Genomic DNA, 17,071 nt, shown 5'->3' with positions numbered 1-17,071 from the left:
CCACTCACACCACTGGTCCTGTAGGGCTCATCCGCCCTGGATTCCCTGGATTCTCAGTTCCTATCTGTACCAGTGTACATCCTCTGGTGATTTTTACAAGAGAATAAACTTGAGTCACTGAAACATATTAATTCTATTTCTACATAATACGCAATACAATTATACCACTGTAAGAGTTCTGATGTAAATTAAAGTTCTGAAAAGTTTTTTCATTTTTTTCTCCTCCTCGCAACAAACATCTTGACATACTATTTACTTCAACCTTTTCTGGCATATATTCAATGCATAGAGAGAGCACCAATATCAACACTAAACCAGAAAGTATGCCCCCACATCATCATTTTGTCTATGTCTATTTCAGATGCTACACATATCAAAGTAAAAAGACCAACAATGTAAATAAGAGCTGAATAAAATGAAAATTAGTAAAAAAAAAAAATCTTTCAGATTAATAGTTCTTGACTTTATACATTGGGGAGATAAGAAAAAAAAGTGACCATTTTAAGCAATTTATCTGCTTATCGATTATCTGAAACCAAGGGGGGTAAATGTAACAAGTAGAAAAGCTGCCTTGGAATAATCCGGAGGTTGAGGGGCTTAACAACGATGAGAAAGGGGTCAGAAAAGGTGGTTGAGTGATTTGTCCCAGAGTGGTTGAGGTATGAGCCAAATCTGGCTAGCCAAAGGGCAAAGAGAGGAAGGGCCCACATGCAGAAAGACACCTATAGACGCTAACTCAGCAAAGTTTGAGAGAGCTCCGTGTGTGTGAAGCACATGCAGTTCAAGTGAGAGGTCAGGGTGTATGTGTGTGTGAGGGAGATAACACTAGATGCAGTGGGCTGGCTGGGGCCAGAGAGTGAAGATTTTGTAGGTTGGATTAAAGAGGGTTGGGGGGCTTGATTTGTGAATAAGTGAGTAAGAATCCCTGATGGATTTTCAACAAGGTTCAGTCTTATAGAGAGCACTCTGATAGCAATATGGAAGATGGGTTTATTTGCTTGCTTATTTTTAAAAAGGTAAGGTGAAAGAATGCAAAGGCACACACATGAATTTAAGCATTCTATGCTTAGAAGTTTACTGCTATTGGTGCTACACATGAGACAAATGTGAAAGCACTAAGGAGGCAACAGTGGAAATGATTTGAGAAGTATTTCAGGGTCAGAATCTGACTGAATATGTGGATTACTCACACAGGTGCTACAGAAACAGTGGGAAGTTGATATAGTCTAAGACATGTCCCAGGTTTCTGGTATGTGTGACTGGATGATGGTTAAATGAGACAGGAGTGAGGGGAGGTGGAACATGTTTAAGTGGGAAGATGATGGAAATACATACAAAACTCAGACTGAAGTATAAAATTTTCTGGACTCTATGATCTGTAGTTTTAATCAGATAGGTTATTCCTTTTACAACCTTGGTTTCCTGCTTCTAAGAGTTAACAGATTTCTACAAGGATTAATCTGTAACCTTAACTGAATTAACACCTACTCTAATCAGAGGGACTAACTGTACACAATTAATAGGTACTTTTGTTTTATTACTACAGTATAAGTGAAACTGTCACCCCAAACTGAGGGTAATAATAATAAAAGAATAAAGACTAAATTCAGTACAGAGTACTCAGGCTCTTGCTACAGGCTTAAGACAGTCATGACAGATGGGGTATGTTTGCGGCCGTTACAGAAATTTCACAGGCACACAAAATATAGCTGGCTTTTGATACCTGGCTTTGATGTTTCCAGGAACTCATTTAACAGTGCAGGCATATCTGGCAGCTTACACATCCCTTCAAATATGTTACAAGGTGATGAGAATCAAAGCCATGGCCATACAATACCAACATTGAGAAATCAGTATAGTCATTTAACTTCAGAGAACTATGAACTCTAACATCCTACTGTAGAAGCACAGTAACTCATTTTTTTGTCACTATTTAAAATTTTGGCTAACATTGCCTCAAACAAATAGCACAGGGCTGTTAAGGGGTAGCAATAAAAATAATCTAGAAATGCTTACACCAACAGCAATACTTTTAGAGTAAGGTGACCAGATTTTAACATTGGTAAAGAGGGACAAAAGCGGGACACCATTGATAAAACTCATACCCTGGCGAAATAGCCACATGGCAGCCGAAAACCGTCTACCCTAGCTTGCCATGCAATCTTTTCAAAAATCGAGACTTTTTTAAAATGCCGCGGGATGCGGGAAAAATTGTTAAAAATCGGGACTGTCCCGCCAAAAGCGGGATGTCTGGCCACCTTATTTTACAGGTTAAAATTCACTGCTTAGCTCCCACATTATGACATCCGATCTTGGTAATAATTGGATTTTCCCTTTTGTATCTGGAAGAAGCTGTAGACAGACGTACCCAAAATCAAAATTGGGAGTTTTATTTTATTATGTAGTGGGCTTGGCTGGTTATGAGCAAGTTAAGAGCCAAATGTTGACTCTGAATTAAATCTGCCCCTCTAATGAGACCCTGGGAGCCCTAGGGGCACAGTACTTAATGTGCTCAGCTGCTACCAAAAAAGGTCACTAGCTCAACTACTCAAGGAGAGAAAGATGTGGCAATCTGCTTCTGCAAAGACTTACAGCTTCGGAAACCCTATAGAGAAGTTCTACCCTAACCCAAAGGTTCACCATGAGGCAGAATCAATAGGTTTTCTTATTAGGGTCATGAGTCCCTGACCTATCAAGGCAGTACTGCGAAGATTTAGATCACTCTATAAAACAATCAGCAAATTGTTTTAGATCATGTACTTAGTTTATAGTTCTAAATATCTTTAGAGATCTTTGTGAAAACTGTTCCCCACTTTCTAGATAAAAAGTGTTTCTGGGAACCAACTCCCCCCAAAAGAGAAGATCACCATAAGGTACAAGTCTGTGTATTCTGGTTTCTTGATCTTAGTGGGACTTTTGGAAACAAGTGAATGAGAAGGCAAAGAGCAAGGGAGTACACACTGGAATCACATTTATCTTTGTGCCAAGCATATGGTTGTTTTACACATTGTTGGACATCTAAACTGTAGTCTTAAAAGTCATTCTAGAAGTGAAAATAGTGTAGCTAATTAAAGACGACGACAGATTGGAAAGAAAAGGAATGTAGGTATGTTGTCTAAATGAAAGAATTATCTTGTTTTTAGACTTTGTATTTTGATAGTCTAAAAAGGCATATACAAAGAACTAAACACAGAATACAAATAGCTTATTTTCAAGGAGGTCTTATACCAAGAAGGCCAATTGAATAATTCAAATGTTTTTAAACTCCTAATAAACAACATCATACCTTAAAGTCCCCACAATGCAACCACTAAAAGCAAACTACAATATCCATTACAAAAACTTGCTAAATACTGTTAGTTTGGACCCTTTTTTTTTTTTTAGTTCTTCCAATTACAAAGTCACTAGATCAAACAAAAACACAATAAACTTATTAATATGATAGGAATAAGTTAAAAGCTTTCATAAATAAAAACTGTCCTTATAATAGAAAATACTATTGGTATCTATTTTCACAGGGTTAGGATTAGTATTTTCACACTGAAGACACCAGAGTAGCTATAGCCTATATCCAAGTTCAATCACCGGTTCTGAGGCTCAGAAGGCAACTGTAATTGAGACATAATTCACAATCATGGCCTCAAGAGGAAGTGAAACTTAATTTCTGTAAGAATAGCTGGGAAAGAATTAGTTTTAAAATTTTGTACCCTGCCTTATATTACACCTTATACTAGGCAGTTACTAATTTTTAGATGGATGGTATAAATCCTTCCATCAAACAAAATATGAGGGTAAGTTAAAAAGAAGTAATATAAAATCATAGAAACTTTTATTAAACAAAATACCAACATATTCTCCTTCTAGGTCTATATATTTTGCAAAGCTGATTTCTCAATGAAATTCTCATATAAAGCAGTCCTGAAGAATTGCTGTGATACGGAAAAAGTCATTAATACAACTTTCCTGGCCTCTTTCTCACCAATGGAGTTTCCCATTTTCTTAAAATTATGTAAGCCCCTGTCATCATTCTAAATCCTTCAAGAAAGTATAAGATTACCCCCCTCTTTGGAAAACATCATTATCTTCTGAGTTGATCTCTGTCTTGAATTTAATTGGCCCAGCTGAACCCCTGTAGCCTAGACTTCGTATACTGGAACTTATTTTTTAAGGCATTCAAAGGAGGATAAGACAAGTGTATTACTGGGAGGACTTGCCTGCACCATCCACTTTATATGATGGAGTAGAACCGAGTAAACCACCCCATAGTTCCCAAGGCTATACTTGTATGGAAACAGACTGCTAAGTCTTCCTCTCGTGGAACAGCTAGTGGGTTTGAATAGTTGACATTTTGGTTAACAGTCCTGTGCTTAACTCACTGTACCACCAGGGCTCCTTAATTCAAGGTAGAAACCAAACAACCAAACTCAACCCACTGTTACCGAGTTGAGTGATGGCTAAGTCAATTGTGCAAACAAAGAATTTCATAGTATTTCAACAAGGCTGAAATGCTAGAAAAGGGTTTTAAAAAACCCTTTATAAAAATATTTTAAAGTCTGTGCTATACGTAATTGTTAAAATTGTTTAAAAAATAAGTTGATTTCCAAGAATCTGAAATAATTCAGAATTCATTTAAACATAAATGAAATATTAATTAGAAATAATTATCAGAAAACACACTGTAGGTGCCATGCAGTCGTTTCTGACTCATAAGGACCTTTTGTACAAGCGTGAAACAATGCCCAGGGCTGTGTCACCGCTGCAACTGTGTCAATCCATCGGGTTGAGACTCTTCTTTTTTGCTGCCCCTCTACGTTACCAAGCATGATGTCCTTTTCTACGGACCAGTCGCCCCCGACAACATATCCAAAGTAAATGAGAGAAAGTCTCGCCATATTCTCTTCTGGCTGTACTTCTTCCAAGACGGAGTTCTTTTGACAGTCTACGGTACCTTCAATATTTTTCACCACAAAAACATATCCTCTAATAAAGCCTAGTTAAAATATAAGCTGGACTGATTTTAAAAATTACAAACTATGTTCCTTAAAAAAGGGTTTTATTGGGAATTTCCTCCCAATTTAAGCATGGTAATTTCTTCAAGTAGTACAGATACACTAATTGAGGAATGGAAAAATTAGAAATATATATTGACAGCTTACTATATTTAGTACTGAGAACCCAAAGTTGATATAAGAATCGCAAGCTTTCAGCTGACTAGAATTTTGAATGCATACAAATAAAGAATGCATCACTCTAGTAATTATTTTAGCATTTACTAAAACAGATAAAATAATTTCCTATGAAAAAGATATTAAGAGATAATAATTACTTTATTCTCTAAGTTTTATAAACTAAAGCTAGTCTTTTAATATAGTCATAAAATCAGTAACTTTTTCTGGGAGAGAGAGATTCTACAAAGTTTTCTTGTGAGATTCCGTTTTGTCCATTTGAACAAAATATTTCTAGAACATTTTATACAAATCTTCTTCTGATATCTGACATCCATTTGGACAATCCAAACACCAGGAAGCAAACAAACACGTGAAATTCCTTCAGTTTCACAGCGCTCACCCCCACTCTAGCATGCTGCTCCTTTTAGTAGAATGAGTAATTTAACCCTGGAAGGCAAATCTAGTATTTATTTCTCCTGTGCTTGTTTTTATTCTCTCAATGCCTGGAAATGAAAGAGGGAAGCCAGGTGACAGGCAGAAACCAAAGACCAACCGCAGCAGGAAATTATTTAGAGTATTTTGTACTGTTTGCCCTCTCTACACTCTGATCATCTGCAGGCACCGTGAAGATCACAGGGTACAGAGGCCTGATTCTGAAAACACATGCACTACGGCAAACAAATTCACCCTGGGACCCCCCCCACCTCCACTGTTAAAAATTTAGAATTAAGAAGGTCACCTAAGCAGCAGCAGTTTAAGAATCCCTAATTAACCCCCAAAGAAAAGGTAATAAAGAGCCATTCCTACAATGTAGCCTAAAATTATTTTCCAATCATCATGAAAAGCTTCAACATGGAACTACTTACAAATCCTTCCTTTTGTTCAGAAGCAATAGCATCAACATAGATGGCTTCCACTTTCATTACGAATACAAAATTTAAAAAAAATAAAAAATTACTGAACTTTTTTCCCCCCCAGACAACTGAGTCATGGGATTCTAGCACACTCCTTGTAAGATATTTTGGGACACACACTCTCCAGTCACTGGTTTGTGTAGAAAAGTTACTCTCACATTCTTACTCTTCCAAGAGCTTATCCCTTCATTGTGATGTCCATGCAAAGGTTTTTACTGGTCAAGTGGGTGTTACCAGTAAGTAAACAGCGCTGGCAGGAGACAGAACCAGAAGACAGGCACATTTTGTTACACAGAAACCTCAGACAGGTCTGCTTAGTTAACTCTTTATTATATGCTTCTTTTAGCAACAGTAACTGCTTAGGTCAGCAAGGATAATCGGAATTTTATACATGACAACTTCTAAAATTTGAGTTTTCAATCATAGAATTTATTATATTTAGGAAAAGCCTACAATGAATTTCCAAAGTGAAATTAATTAATTACCACAGCAAAACTACCACTGAACTGTGGAATTCACATATTTTACATGAATTCTTTAGCTTTCAACAGTTGTAAAATATATTTCAGAATCAAGTACTTGTAATTTCAAATTCCTCTATTAATAGGAATTAGATATGTAAAAAAAGAGTCAGTTAATGTGTAAGGGAGTGAGCTAGTTTATGTTGAAGACTTACAGAGAGAAATTTCAAGTAGTGGTTAAGTCTGTGTGCAGAATAATTTCTAGTCCCTAGGAAGTACTGCCATAAATATAAAAATAGAAATATTAAAAAAAAAGTCTCCATATCTAAAATGTGACTTATCTGCTCCTAGGGATGGTGAGTTTTAACGTATTTCCTTGCTTTGCACAGTACGTGTGGATGGTGCTACAAAGTACAGTGTGACCCATGATCTTGGGCTATTACATGGGCTAGTAGCTAATGCTGCCAACTCAGAATGAAACAGAAAATGGTTCAACCCTCAGCACTCAGTCTTGCAAAATTACAAAATCACTCCCACAAGTTACCTTAAGACTTCCAGATTTATTTTTTAAATGTGGCCTAAATCTAAATCCATCACCATCAAATGATGCAAAATCAAGTGGTCTCACAGGAGATTAAAAATAAGAGGCCTTAGGAAAAATTACAATCTCAGATTTTAGTAGCATTTCTTGAGTAGTTGAAATTTGGATGGGCTACATACTACCCCACTCCTTATAAATAGCTTCTACTCAAGAGTAAAAAGTAAAGATTACCGATCATGAGCAGAGAAACACAGAAAAACGTATTAATTTACCCAAGCTTTATAGTAGGACGTTAAAGGCAGAATCCAGCAATTCTCATATAATGAGAAGTAGGAAACAGTTACAGGGATGGGACCGATTGGAGATATTGGTCAATAGCAGACATTTTCACACGTCTATCAAGTTTTAAATTTACAATGAATTATTACTATTCCATTATCCCATTTAAATTATCCCATTCACACTGATGTAAAAGCTATGAACTCAATAAAAAGATGCATAATGCAATTACTCTAAAGGATTGCCAGGGAGCCTTATAAGCTATTTCCTCAAACTGATGAAAAAGTTACAAATCTTTGGTTTTGGCAAAGTTCATTTCATTTACCATAAATACATCAGAAACACTGACCCTAACCTGAAGCCAGGTGACAGCTGCTTCAAAAACTGTCATCAACCTATTGATGAAAACCCAGCAAGGGAATAAGTGATTGCTATTGATTCCTATTATAGCTCTACACAGGCCTAGTAACTTCTTTGGATCAGTATAGATAGAAACCAATTAGTTTTATTTCATGTGTAAATAGCAGCACAAAGAGGTACAAAAAATAACTCATTGGCTTGCTTTATCCTAAAGCACAAGGCACCCATTTTGCATCACTTCAAGCATACTTCTTTGCTTATGGAGCTTTCTCTTAGGCAGGAATTTTTAAAATAAATTCAACTCATCCAGCTGTGTATATTCAAGAAATACCAAAAAGTCACAAGGCATAGTAAGTTTCAGCTGCTCTCCTCTCTCCAGTGTTATCAATAACATATAATGAGTTAGTTCATACATCATCACAGCTGTGCAGGCCAGAGCTTGGCTAATTTAACTATTCCGGTAGCGTTTAGTCAGGAGCCCTGTGAAAGGAGAAATACACGCTTGTATCTGCCCTAGTTTGGAAAATTCACTTAAAAGGTCATACAATACAGTATATGCCCATTATTATTATTATAGTCATTCATCTTTTAACCTTCTTACAGTTCTTCTAATGCTATTGCCACTTTTGCAAAGTTTTAAAAAGGTTTCTAAGAGCAATTATCAATCGAAGTCACTCAGACTCTAAGATTATGCTATCATTCTAGGTATAAGCCTAAATAACACCACATACGAGTTGCCGCTAGACAGTCCCCTCATGATAACCCATGAGTGTCTCAGTAAAAGCTGTGCCCCATAGGGTTTTAGTGACTTATTTTCTTAAGTAAACTACCAGGTCTTTCTTCTGATGTACCTCCGGGCACAGTTGGAACCCCCACCTCTCAGTAGCAAAGCAGGTTAACTGCACTACCCAGGGCCTCCTGAGTTCATCACCTTGTAAAACTCCTTTTGTCAGTAAGCTTTATTCCATCAGAGAACAGAATCGCTCCTGAGAAAAAGTAATCATGGAGTCAAGGATTGTAACAGTCCTCTAAACCTTCACTCTCTGTTGATAAAATTTAGAATTAGGACATACTCATTTGGAATATTTCACCTGCGGGTAACCTCCCCAAATTAGATTCGTGACGTGACCCTTCTTGATGGGTAGCACTAACAGGAAAATTCTGGCACATTTAAAAATCAATATAAATGTAAAAACCAAAAAAAATTTTAAAAAGTAAAAACCAATAATGAATACTAAAGGAAGACACAGTAGTGAGGCTCTTTTAAAACGGTTCCATTTTGCAATCCAATATCATCTTCCATTAAGGGTGAGTGTCTACATCGTTTGACTATGCTCTTTTAATTGAAAACACAACACTTAATGTTGTTTGCTCAACAGCAATGTTTGAGAATTCTTCAAGGCCCATCTCATGTGCAAGAAGTTTTTTCATCTAAATCTAGAGGATGCATATGTACAACTAGTTTCCAATTGATAGTGATATATATATCAGATATATATATCTGATCTGCTGATGACAAAAGGAGAGTGAGAAAAGCAAAATACCATCATTTGGGATAAAGGCAAAAGTGGAAACAGGTAAAATTATTTCCTTACTATGAATCATATATTAATTAAGTTTTCAGGATTTCAGTACCTTGATAGAAAACTAGGTAAGGACTTGTTAATTACACAGTTCAACTTCCTTTCCAAGTTCATTCTTGGGAAAAAATGAACACTGTGCATCTAATTTGGATTAATTTAGATGTTAAATTCAAGACATTTGCAAAGCAAAATTAAAGAATTTAACCTGTCCAGTTTGAAACTTTCCCAAGGTCCAAACAATGACAATATTATGTATCCAGTGTATAATGATGAGTTACCAAGTCATCTAAACTACTGAAAATAAGTGGAATAAATAACCACCATTCATTATTCCTGAATCCACAGACTGCTGAGTCCGTCTTGGACATATACACAGCTGAACATACACTTCCTGGTTATGTGCAATGTGCATAGATAGACCAGCTTTGCAGGCCTGACCACAAGAGATTAATAGCTGTAGCCAAATAATGTGGTAACCATGTGAACCTGGGTTGCTCCAGCTTGTTTGTGAATCTCTCAGCAAGGCTCAACATGCCGTTATCTGCATCTTGTTGCCAGGAAACACATCGTTTTTGGAATACAAGGAAAACCAGGTTGCAATGACCACGGGTCAATATCCCAAAAGCCTAATTTTTGACACTTAACTATCAGTTCTTGGAACATTTCTTCCTACAGTCCATGGAGAATGTATCTTTATTAGTAATTAACAACTATACATTTTGCTATTTTTATCAGAACAGAACCAGAAGGTAGCACTTATTATCATTAAAAATGTAGAAGTAATTATAATAGTTCACTCATGCTTTTCCTCTAAGTGTCAGATAAACAATAGTTTATTTCATTAAAACTGACTTGCAAACAAAGTATCCACTGCAATTATTTTAAAACCAATCCAATAATACATGCTAATGGGTCTATATCTATTCGTTATCATAGTAATCTTAACAAAGGATAATATACTCAATATACTGCTGACCTAAGAGTTCCTGGATTTTCTGGGATCACAATGCCTCTCTTGCCTGCTCATAGTAACAGAATGTAATGTGTTGGACAATAATCTTGTTAGTTTCTTCCTGATCAGTTTAAACAGATAGAAACGTAATGTTCCAAGATGCTGAAGTATTCAGCATGCTGGAAATTTGCTTCTAAAGAGTGAAATGGGAGGCCACCGTTCTGCAGTTTTGCAACCTGGAGAAGGATTACAGTGTGGCTTTGAGCGTTTATAAAATTAATTGCCCTTGACATAGCAATTGCTAGTTTATGGGCAGTAAAAGAGATGTTGGACAAAAATTTATTTACAAGATTTTAAGGATAAAATGGGAAACATTTTCTCTCATCCAATGCTGGCTTTAAAAATCAAAGTTAAAAGTGCTTTAGTTTACTAAAAAACTCAAAACTCACCGCCATGGAGTTGACTCCAACTCATTGTGGCCCCCAAAGCAGGGGAGAACTGTCCCTGTGGGTTTCCCAAACTAACTCTTCACAAGGATAGAAAGCCTCATCTTTCTCTCACTTGGTTTACTAACGGATCTAATGGGCTTCAGCTACCCCAACACAGTAGAATCGTCGTTATGTTGTCAAGATAATACATTCATGGTCAAGAACTACATTCTTTATATGACCTTACTTTTGTCGAAGGAATCTGTATAATACCTTTCAGCATGGCCTAATTCGGTTTTTCATCCTGTTCCAAACTTCTCGGGTGATCATAAAATGCAAATTCCAGACACCAGGTAATTCAGATTGCTAAAAAGACAGAGTCCCTGGGACGTGTGCAAATGGCCAACATGCTTTTTTGCAGTTACTAACCAAAAGGAGTTTCAGAGTGTACCCAGAAGTGGCTCCCACTAAAGGCCTAGCAATTAATCACCACAAAATCAGTCAATTAAAAAAGCAGTGGAACACAGTTTCATTTTAACACACATGAAGTCAACATGACATTAAAAAATGGAATGAGAAAACATAGGAATGGAAAGATGGACAAAGTTGTGATTAAAGCATACATAGCAAAAGGTTGTAGAACCTAAGAGGTGGGTACAAAAATGTGTATTCAATATACAAGTCTTTCAATCATTCTATATGTTGGAAAACTTTCATTAAAAAATACTGGAGGAGAAAGGACACATATCTGTGCACTATACTATGAGAGGGCTTTGAAGGGTTGTGGAATAATGGAATTAAAAGACAATGGAATTGTCTCATGAATTTTTTGAAGCCTCCTCATGGGTAAGTGAAAACGACTTGTCCAATACTAAATGGGATGAGAGAGAAAATAAATTAGTTGTTTTGTTTTTAAAGTCCATATCAGCAGACTAACAAAAGTAAATGATTTGGAAATGGTTTATTACCACAACTTGCCAGCTCTCTGAGCACCAGGGTAATAGTAATACAAGAACAAGGTGATTCACAAAGGAAGTTTTTCTCTTGGACTTCTGGTTTATTTAGGACTCTGTATTTTCCCCCAGATGGGGCACCCCTCACAGTATATCAGACTATTCCTTATTTGGGAGGCTTTCAGGCCTCCCAAGTCAGGTAGATGAACAGAAGTGCTCTTTTCCCATGTAATTTCAATTCTGTGCTCATGGTCATACACAAACAGGTATTAATATCATGCCTGTTGCCTTTTTACACAAGAGAAACTACTTAGAAATATTAAGATTAAAACATGTTACACAGCCATTTTTGCACTACCAAAAATGGAGCCCTGGTAGCTCAGCGGTTAATGCTCAGCTGCAAACTGCTTAAACCTAACAACATCTCTGTGGGAGAAAATGCAAAGTCTGTGTCTGTAAAGATTCCAGCCTTTGAAACCCAATGAGGCTGTTCTACCCTGTCCTACAGGATCACTGTAAGTCTGAATGTTCTCAATGGCAACAAGTTTTGGTTTTGATGCAACTTTACATGCTGTAACTATCATTTTCTTCTTTATTTTGAACTTCAATTAAAGAACTTCAGTTTCCTATCAGAGTGAGTCCAGTCACAAACAATTTATATATATATAGATATATCTATTTCTATATATACACACACACATCGTATACACTCGAGTATAAGCCGACCCGTAAATCAGCCAAGGCACCTAATTTTACCACAAAAACTGCATTAAAAATGTGAAAAACTTGCCTATACGCGAGTATATACAGTATGTGTGTGTGTGTGTGTGTCTATCTTACATAGCAAAGCAAACTAACTGTTATAAAACTTTTCCAGGAAGAAGTAAGATAGTGCCTGGCTATTAGAAAGAATAGCATCAGGGTCAGAAAAGCTTGTCTTAAAACAAGCAGCCTTCTCTAAGAGAGGTGTCAGCTGAGTCCACTCAGAAGAAGCATGCCAGCCTGTGAGATTCAAGGATTGTAAATAATAAAATCCAAGACAGGAGGAGAGAATGGTATAAGAGCTTAAATTCTAACCATCTGGTTTGCTTCGGATGACAGTGTCAAAACCCATTTTCATGGTCCCCACATAGATTAAGTCTTTCGTGAAGCCCTCTGACCATCGACCTGGGATACCAATAGCCTTGCTTATCAGACAGGGTGCACTGGAAAGTGGACTAATACAGATGTAGTTAGGATTTAGCACTTTATCATTTGTTCTCTTTTGACCCATTTTAAGTTTATTCCAGTTTTTATTATTTTCTGCTTTCTTTTCTATTGACATTTTTCTCTGTTTTATTTGTTATTGTTGCTGGGTTGTTTGTTTGTTTGGGGGGTTTTGTTATTCTTTATCTGAATTCCAGGATAGGTGATCTATAGACAGTAACTGGATTAATATAGTTTCCTAGGGTCATGGCAAGGAAGGTTGATGGAAAAAGGAGAGCGAATAATAATGAACAAAAGAAAACTGATTGTTGTGATGATTTCACAATGCTTTTTAGTATGTTTAAACTGCTGAATTGTATGATCTGCAAATTGTAGGTCAATACAACTCTTAATATTAAAAACAAAACCTTTCCAGGTTAAAACCAAAACCCCCCCCACAAATCCTAAATCTTTCAATAAGTCATTTTATCAGTAACATAAAATAATAAATAGTAACAAGCCCTAAGGAAATTAATAAAAGAGATTAAATGTGTTTGGGCTTGGTTCAGAAGGTTCACAGAAACCTATTTTTACCATTCAAATGAAAAGAGGACCAGAAAAATCTCCATGGCTACTACTCAACAGGCAAAACTTTGATCGTGTATCATTGGGTGGTTATTACTAATACAAGAATCTCCATGACTGTCTTTTAGAAGCAAGCTCTCCTTTATGAATAAAATAGTACTTGATTTACAACATTCAATGCACATGCAACTTCTTAGTCACATATATTGCAAAGTTACATCTGACTTGTTCAAATCATAAAACCTTCATGATTGGTTAGGTAAATAGGCTGCATGAAAAATCAGGATAGGATAAAACCAAAAGGTGGAAAAAGGCTAATGTCTGTTACTTCTGAAGAAACCATCCCCCTAAGTTTTCAGCCCCTTTTGCTTCTCAATACACTATGGAATTAAAATAAAAAGTCTTACAAGTTGCTGTAAATACATACCCATACTTCATTCTCATTCTGTCGTTTTCTGGATTGCAGTAAAATCTTTCCAAGTGCTCCTGGGAATCATTAGATACACTCTGCCATTTCTGTGTCGTCGTTCTCTTGACTTGCCAGTGATATGGCAATACTGTATGGTGTTTTAAACAATCCCTGCCATAAATACAAGTGCCTTGCAAGAATTCCATGCAAATTTCAACTCCATTTTCTTGGTGAGTGTGGTACTGTAACTGGTTTACCAGCTCAAACACCAGGTCAAGGGAAGCCTCTTCACTTTTGTCCTGGAAGAGTTCAGTACTCAACTTATCACTGGTGTCCAAAATGTACTGGATTGTAAAACTGTTGTCTTGAAAAATCCCTGGGACATAATCCATGACTTTGTCTATGCAGTCAGGACTAGCAGGGACATCACTTGAAACTGGATGCAAAAGGTCAGTCTGGAAGTGCCCTGCTGTAGAATCTGTCACTGTCCCACTGATGGTTTCTGGTGAAAAGTTGTGATCCTGGATTGGAACTACTTGCTCTGGAGCATCCGTGGGAGAATGAGATTCTGGTACTTGGTTCCCAACATTTGTCCCACCAGGAATCAGGACAGACATACTGCTTTCTGCTGGTGGACATGGTGCAGTCATTTCCAGGGGTTTTTTCACAATAGAGTCATGCAAGCTGCTATCATCTGCACTCTGGGTTCTGGATCTAAAAACGTCATCAAGTGAACCAGATTCAAGCAAAGTATTTAATATTGGCCTCAAAGACCTCAGAGTTCCGTTTCCCAATCTCTTCTGATCTGGCTTTTTCTTAAAACAAGTCTTCAATGGAGTGATCTTCTCAGAGAGTCTCATCTGGCATGAAAAGTCATCAGTAGGAGAGGGAGGCTGCACTACACAATCGGGTTCAGATTCAGGGGTTTCCATTTCCATGATGGTTATTAGCTCCAACTGCTCTGCTCCTCAGTCTGAAAATCCTACCAGGAAAGGAAGAAAGATGAGCATTTACAAAGTGACAACTAGACTCCACTCATTCATTAAGATGGTTTCATTCATTCATTAAGATGGCTTGGGTCTACGACTGAGTCCCCAAAATAATTTCTCTTGCCCTATCATCATTACTGGTCAGCTTTTAAATTTTATTGTGAAATCGGGGCCCCAAAGCATCATCACTTTAACTCACTGTCATCAAGTTGATTCCAACTCATAGCGACCCTATAAATCAGGGTAGATCTGTCCTTACGGGTTTCCAAGAATATGCTTGGAAATCCTGGTCTTTCTCCAGCACAGCAGCTGGTGGTTTCTAACTGCACACCTTGCAGTTAGCTGCCCAAAGTATAACTACTATGCCACCAGGGCTCCTCCAAAGCACTTAGGTGGTTTAAAAGCTCACAACAGGTAAAGATGGAAGAGAAATGATGTCTTCCAACAGACCCTTGGCATTTATTTGTAGACACAGATCAAATTCTAATTCTGTAGTGGTATGGACTTTCATATGGAGTTCTGGTGATGTAGTGGTTAAGCACTACAATGAGCAATGGAATGGGCAGCAGTTCAAAACCACCAGCAGCTCCGCAAGAGACAAAAATGGGCTTTGTACCCCCATTAACAGTGTCAGAAACCCACAGGGAGTCAATGAGTCAACAATGACTCCATGGCAGTGAGAGATGGACTTTCATTCTAAGGCTGGGGCAGGGCAGAAGGAACAACAGAAATAAGTGTGTCTGGCTGATGACAGTGGGGAAACCACTCAGTTTTGTAGTACTCTTCAGTTGTTTATGTATCTATGGCCAGTCTCCCCAGGTGACCGTGAGTAAATCAGGTGAACATTACATAGTTGAAAGTCTGTAGAAGCATTTCCATATTCTGAAAGTTCCCATATATTCACGAAGAAGGTTAAGGGCCTACTTTTGCAATCCCCAAAACATTACCACAGCTAGAGGGATACCAGGCCCTGTTAGCAACACAAGCCATCACAACAGCAACCACAGCGTGATGAGCTAGAAACCAAACAAATTTTGACACACCGAAAAGGCCTCTTAGGCCTGTCTTCAATAAAATCACATGCATATGCATTAAAAGCCAACAAAGACATATAAAATGAAGAATATGGAATCCATAAAGCCCCGATTCTTTCAGATTTTTAATGAACTACCGGAACAGAATAAAAAGTGCTTTATTGGATGACTCAGGTCATTTGAAAAAAAACCAAAACACTAGAATGTCAAATAAAAAGCAAATAAAGCTTTATAAGTAAAATATGGTGTCTTACCTACTATCTAGCACTCAACATTGACTCTGGAAATATTTAGTGAGCAGAAGGGATGATGACAAGCAATTATAATAACCCTCTTCTTTCTTGTCCAAGAAATATTTGATGCAAGGGCCCATACATTACTCAAATATGTTTCCCAGGTACCAAAATGGTGTACAACGCTCACACTGAGTGCTCAAGTTGATTGGCTTACAGAACAAACAATACAGTAGTTGGGTTATGGTGTGTTCCCGAGGGAGCATTAACTTAAGTGCCCAGTTCTTTGTTTCTCTTGATGGGTTAACAAGAACGGGAAAAAGGGCAAAATCGAATTTCCCTCCCTCCCCCAAAACGAACATTAAAATTTAATTGGGGGAGATCCAAGAACCCACGTGTGTTTAAGTGCCTAATAATCATAATGACAAAAAGATTGGGGGGGGGGAGAAGCCAATATATAACAAGGTGCTGATCTACATGGCAAGTGCAAAAGGAGGGGGGCGGGAAGAGTTCAGTGTGAGCTGGCATTGTTAGGGAAAGCTTCACGAAGGAGGGACTTGACATGAGACATAAATCAAGTGGAAAGCAGCCAACCCAGGCGTGATTATTCATCACTTGGTGCTCTTGCCTCAAGGCACAATTGGCACAGATTGTGGTATTCCCTCTCCACCACACCAAACCGGCCTGTGCCTTCCCCCACGCACACACACGAACCACTCCTCTCACGCCCAGTCAAGGCCAAACAGACACAAAACCAATTGCAGCACTACGTGTCTGCAAAACAAACAACTTTTCCGATCACTGACCAGTCGTCAAACGCTCCGAAGCAAAACTGGGGAGGAAGAGGCATTACCCTGGAGAAGCGACTGTAGTGAGGAAGCCACTAGAACCTAGTTCCTCAATTCGTTTGCATAACAGGAAAATAAAAGATTGGAGGAACATTTCCTCCGCTACAAGCGACCCACTGTGCCACCTTCACTTCCTGACGCCCCCACCC

At 37.8% G+C, this 17,071-nt stretch overlaps 1 protein-coding gene across 2 annotated transcripts in view; it reads right to left on the bottom strand.

Annotated features, from left to right (window-relative positions):
* LOC101660869 (TCDD inducible poly(ADP-ribose) polymerase) overlaps positions 1-17,071 on the bottom strand; it is a 34,557-nt gene that overhangs the window by 16,474 nt on the left and 1,012 nt on the right. Inside the window, exon 2 of one of the 2 annotated variants that reach the window (XM_045297451.1) lies at positions 13,837-14,800. In XM_045297451.1, the coding sequence (XP_045153386.1) occupies positions 13,837-14,756 (920 nt within the window). In that variant the 5' untranslated portion in view covers positions 14,757-14,800. Of the gene's footprint in view, positions 1-13,836; positions 14,802-17,071 lie in introns of those variants that run through there. The other variant, XM_004704125.2, reaches the window with a different exon arrangement.

This window comes from Echinops telfairi, unplaced genomic scaffold (assembly GCF_000313985.2).
Source record: "Echinops telfairi isolate 266 unplaced genomic scaffold, ASM31398v2 ScPeMD7_7420;HRSCAF=8458, whole genome shotgun sequence".
Lineage (NCBI taxonomy): Eukaryota > Metazoa > Chordata > Mammalia > Afrosoricida > Tenrecidae > Echinops > Echinops telfairi.
The sequence above is the reverse complement of the archived record's forward strand: the minus strand, read 5'-3'. Positions and strand labels throughout refer to the sequence as shown.